This window comes from Mesitornis unicolor, unplaced genomic scaffold (genome assembly GCF_000695765.1).
Source record: "Mesitornis unicolor isolate BGI_N332 unplaced genomic scaffold, ASM69576v1 scaffold8495, whole genome shotgun sequence".
Taxonomy (NCBI): Eukaryota; Metazoa; Chordata; class Aves; order Mesitornithiformes; family Mesitornithidae; genus Mesitornis; species Mesitornis unicolor.
The window spans coordinates 22,716-28,016 of record NW_010187481.1 but is presented as its reverse complement, the minus strand read 5'-3'; the positions used below and the strand labels follow the sequence as shown (position 1 = coordinate 28,016).

Here is a 5,301-nt window from a genome sequence, read left to right as displayed (position 1 = left end):
GAATGCTCAGGGTGGGCACAAACCCACAGCTCAAGTTTGTGATCTTGCCACTCTGAATGCCCTGGGGAAAAGCAGCTGTGGGGAGCCCCCCCATGGATAGAGGTAAAGCCCTGGGGCCCACTGTGGGGCAGGGCATCAACTGGTACAGCCTGTGTTCGCTGTACTGGGAACACACCTCTGTCTGGTGCATATGGGACAAGCCTGAGCCCACCCAAGTGTTTTTCCCCCATGAAGTTTTCTAGTGAAGGCTTAGTCCTTGGCTGCTCACCTCCCACATCCAAGAACCGCAGTTTTGTTCAAGTGAGGACTGCAAGGCAGAGCTTCTGTCTTTGATTAGGAAACCAGTGAACTCCAGTCTTGGCCTTCTGGCTGGAGGAAAAATAAATCTGATCTAATTCATCAGCTTGACAGGAAATACTTTGTATAGGAGTACTTCCACAGTACCTAATTCCTAAAATTTTCCATATTGTCTTTGCTCTTTGGCATCTTGAATGGCTGTAATTGCATGGCACAGCTTGCGTTTGTGCCAGGAGGGAAGGAGTTGGTGCCACAAAACGTCCTTTTTTTCTTTATTCCCTAACATGGAGTTTCTCCCTGCAGCACCCCTCTGATCATTTTGTTGCCAGGTAGAACTTGGCCCTGAAACTCAGTCAAGTGTGATTCAGCATTTAATTGACACACTGGAGCATAAACCCTAACTTTGCTGGCTTTTAGATGCACAGATGTTCCTGCTGTTACAAGGTAGGTCTGGCATTTCTTTATTTTACAGGTCAGCACGATGGGCCAGTTTTGTGGCTGATAGCCACATGGGGAGCAGAGAGCTCAGAAGGTGCTCAGGACCCAGCCAGACCAGAGACGCTAAGGTGTAACACCAACCATGGAGAAGGAGATGGGGTACTGCGCATACCTTTTCAGATGCATCAGAAATGCATTTTGCATATAGTTTGAGCTCTAGTGCTTATATAAATGAGGTGTTGCAACATCAGAGTGGTGTTAATCCACTCAATTTCTTGTTAATCTGTTTATATAGTAGCTGTATCAAAGTTGTGTTAATGGGTGGTGTTTCCTGAAGAAAGTTAAAGCTGGGTTTTAGCGATTTATGCTGATACCAGCCAGAGAAGTGCATGTCTGCTCTTCAGGATCATCGAGAAAGACGTTCGGAAAAGGAATGGGATTGTCTTGGCAGCGTGTTGAGTTGTAACAGTGCCCAAGGCCTCAGCAGAGCTCCTGACATTCCCAAGGCAGCAAGGTCATCTTGAAAGCACAATTGCATTTCTCTGGCGTTGTTTCTGTTAATATCCTGAGAATGACTTGCATATTTCAACCTTATACTGGGTTAATCATTAATTAAGGTCTTACAAAACTGTAGTCAGAAACCAGCAGTCTAGGAAAATAAAAAAAAAGATCTTGTAAAGTGTCTGTTTAGAAAAAGCTGTATAGATTCATTTTAATCTGGGGTAGCTTGGATAAAGGGAAAAAGTAAAGAGCCAGAAACACATTTCAGTGTGGCACAGTTCTCCAGCTCGCTTGGAAAATGTTGTTTTTTGTGAAGGGCATGCCTCACCTCTGAATACCCGTAAAGGGCCATGGTTTGCTGGTGGTTTCTTTCTCATCAAAGTGAACATAGGTGGATCTCTAGTGAGTGGAAAGCAACAAATTGCAAGACAGGAGTTAGTCCGCTTGTGTGACTTGATGGTTTGTCTGAGAGGTGGAGTCCTACTGTGGCTGGCTGTCCTTGGAAACTGCATTTAGCATCATGTTGATTACCCATTTTCTTAGCAAGACAGATTGACCTGGTACTGGAGATGATTCCTGGAACACACAGACTCCTAAACCAAACCTGCAATGCATATAGAGTAAATACAGGGATACAGGCAAAATTAGATGGCTCTCTCCCCACCCCAAATCTTACAAAAAAAAAAAAAAGTATTTTCTTTCCATTTCCTTGCACAAAAAAAGCCTAGGGAAAGTTTCCATGATTAGCATCCTATGGGAAACCTGAGGAAGTTGCAGACACTTTTGCTTTCCTATGAGGGACACAGAAGCTTGTGCAGTATTTATTCTGGTCTCCTTCTCTTTGGGTTTATTCACTAGCACTAGTCCCTGCCTTGATGCCCACCACCTCTACCATCTCTCTGCTCTGCCTCGGTTTACTTTTGGCTGTTCTGGCCCTCACACTGCTCTTCTCCCCAAACTTGGTATTTGCAGCGCATTTTCTCTGGGTGGCCTTGCACCAAGAAAAGAGCCAGGGATTCTGGAGGACTTCAAATACTGCTGAGAGGTGCAGCTTTGCTTTCTGTGTGTTTGCAGGGTGGAGCAGGTTTGAGATGAACACCGTATGGCAGCCCACAGTGCTTCTGCCCTGCAGCAAGGACATGCAATGGGTTTTGTGTGCTGCGTGGATTGGAAAGTGTGGCGAGATGCCAGCTTCAGTTCCTCCATCCGTACCCAGGCACTGACTCTAAACTAGACATGAAAAGAGATTTAGGCAGATCAAGAGGCTGCTGGAAGAATGAGTAGATGCCCAGTACACCTGCTGAGAAGGTGACTGTCCTCTGCAGGTGTGGGATGGGAAGCCAGTGGGACAGTGCATCTCCCTTTCCCACAGGAGCCTGTAGGGATGCCGGCTGCAGTGCCTTGCTCCCTTCCTGCCCTGAACACCCTCTTGGAGGGGAGCATGGCCTTGGTGGAGTGGCTAAACCTGGCAGTGGGATGTTGCAATGAAATAACAGTTTCTGTTTTTAAAGAATGCTTTATTCACTACATCCTAGAAATGTACCGTAAATGGAGCAAGAACTAAATAAACTCAGAGGCTTCTGACAGTACAGAGAACAGAGATACAATAAAACACCTAAAATATCAGCTCTTTTGAGAATAAGGCACACTAGTTTTGCTTTAATATATATATTTTTCTTTGAATAGTTTGTTCTTAACCTAAAGATGTTCACATTTCAAGTTATCAGACTTACCTCAGTAGTAGTGTACATGAAATGGTTTAGAAGCAAGTGTAAAAGACAGGCACGGGCAGGAGGCTCAGCGTGACCTGCCTGCCTGCATCCCTGTATCCTGCCTATGTCCCCACTTCCCACCTGCATCCCCACATCCTACCTGCTCCTGCCCTGGCACAGGCAGTACCTGCCTGGTAGGAAGGGAGCCACCAACCTTCTCCCCTCCTCTGCGGGTTGGCCGTGGCTGTGGCAGGGGGCTGGCAAGGGGCTGGCAGAGACCCAGACCATAAGACGGCCTTTTCCAGACCCCAGGGGTGTTTATGCAGAGCCCATGGACCCACGGCAGCATTTAGTGTTGAACCGTGCAAGGTCTTAGCCAGAGGGAGCCCTGGCACTTTTTGGGTGGCTGATGCCAGCCCCTAATGGAGGAGGTACCTTACCTCTCTGGGCTTTGCCCAATTCACCTCCTCTTGCCCTAAAAATGGGCAGGGCCTTGAGGCTAAGGTCTGGGTGTGTTTTCAAGAGCATAGGACAGACAATAAAAGTCTCCTGGGCAGGGGTGCAGAGGGGCGGAGTCCAACCCAGTGGTAACCTCCTCACAGTGCTTGTGCTAATGGTTGGACAGAGTTATGGAGAGCTCAGCTTGGCTGAGCAAGAGCACCTAAAAAACAACCGCTCAATGTTGAGGCAAGGAAAAAACCAGTGTATTAAAAGGCCACTTAACTGAGCTGGATGTGGCCTGGAAGTGGTTCAGTTGTCAAAATATACTCTATACAAAACCCCTTCGGTTGGTACTTACACCATGAAAACTAAAGGAACATTGTTCACTCCCTGCTTTGCACCTCATATGTTTGCAGGGCTCATACACTTCATACAACGGGCAAGATATTTCTTTACTGTTTTACTATATTTTATATTCACCACACTACTAAATAAAAGCCTTTAAACAGGCCACAAAACACTGCAATAATATATTTACTTCTTAATAAAACAAACTTTTTTATAACCACAATAAAAGGTTTTGTTTTGTGGCAAACCACATACCATGTAAATTTGCAACATAAAATGACTTTAAAAATGTATATTAAAAGATATTTACAAGCTCTATGTCTTAAAATCACCGGGTCTAATCGCTCCCACCCCGATGTGCATGTCAAACTCCAGTTGTAGAGAAGGGGAATTAAGTGTGGAAGGGAGGCTGGGGGGGAAGCCAGCCCCGTTGCACTAATTCTAGTATCACTACCACCCCTGGTACCTTGGAAATGTCTCACAGAACATGATGGAGCGGTGGGTAAGTAACGCTGCGCATCCTCTTGGCAAGAGCGCGCCTGCCCTTGCTGACAGCAGCATACATTCTCAGTCACTACAACATATACTTCAAAGAATAAAATAAAGAGAGCTGAAAAAGAGCCTAAGCTTTATATTGGATGAAGATCTAAGTCAAGACACCTCTCGTGAAATAGCAGCTACTCGTTTCTGCATGTGCTCCGACTACAAACAAGTAGCTTCAATAAATAGAAAATCCAGTTGTTTAGGAAAACTTAGAGCCTTTTCTTTACTTAATGCAAGCCTGCAAGTCACATGATGGAGAGATTTGTGTGAGGAGGCTTTTATTTTCATTTTTCTCCCAAACAGGCAATATTAGTTATTTCTGATTTGAAATAAGAATGAGCAGATTGTATTAATGCCAGCACAAAAATGCAGAGGTCTTGCACATTTTTCAAATTGCACTTTCCAGTATAATTTTTTAAATAAGATACTTGTTGGTTTTTTTCTTAAAAAACTCTAAGGTATGTATTATTTAAATATTGAATATATTCTTCAAAATATATTGTTAAAACTTTCCCTAGCTGCTCAGGTGTGCTTTTTAATATATAGCTGATATATTATTAAAGGGACTACAAAATAGACATCTCTGGAGTGCAGAAGTTACTAAAAAATAACCTTCATACCACAAATATATTGAAAATATAACTGCTAAAAAAAACCAAAACAACCCTATGCAACCCCACTAGGATGTGTATAAATGCACGTCAGCCATGGGCTGGGTGCATCGAGGTCCTTTAGAAATGTATGAATACAGGCATGTTAAATTTTAAAAATAGCCAAAAAAAGTTAGTGAAAACTTCAAGCGTAGAAAATATTTCAAACATGTTTTTCTATTACATTCTTCACTTTCTGCATCAGTTTACCGAGCCCAAACATTTACTCTCTCGCAGCCGGTTCTTTCTTCATAAATAGTAAAGTGTTCCTTCAGTGTGTGTTTCTCCTCTACTGCCAGTCTCAGTACGTCTGGTAGACGTCATGGATGGGGACCTGGATGGTTGCAGCTGGGAATGCTGGGGGGATGTAT

General features: G+C 44.1%; 1 protein-coding gene across 1 annotated transcript in view; it reads right to left on the bottom strand.

Annotated features, from left to right (window-relative positions):
* Positions 1–5,231: 5,231 nt before the first annotated feature.
* RBM47 (RNA binding motif protein 47) overlaps positions 5,232–5,301 on the bottom strand; it is a 6,957-nt gene continuing 6,887 nt past the window's right edge. The window contains exon 4 of the mRNA XM_010185458.1: positions 5,232–5,301. This exon is cut by the window's right edge and continues 188 nt beyond it. Within this exon, the coding sequence (XP_010183760.1) occupies positions 5,232–5,301 (70 nt within the window).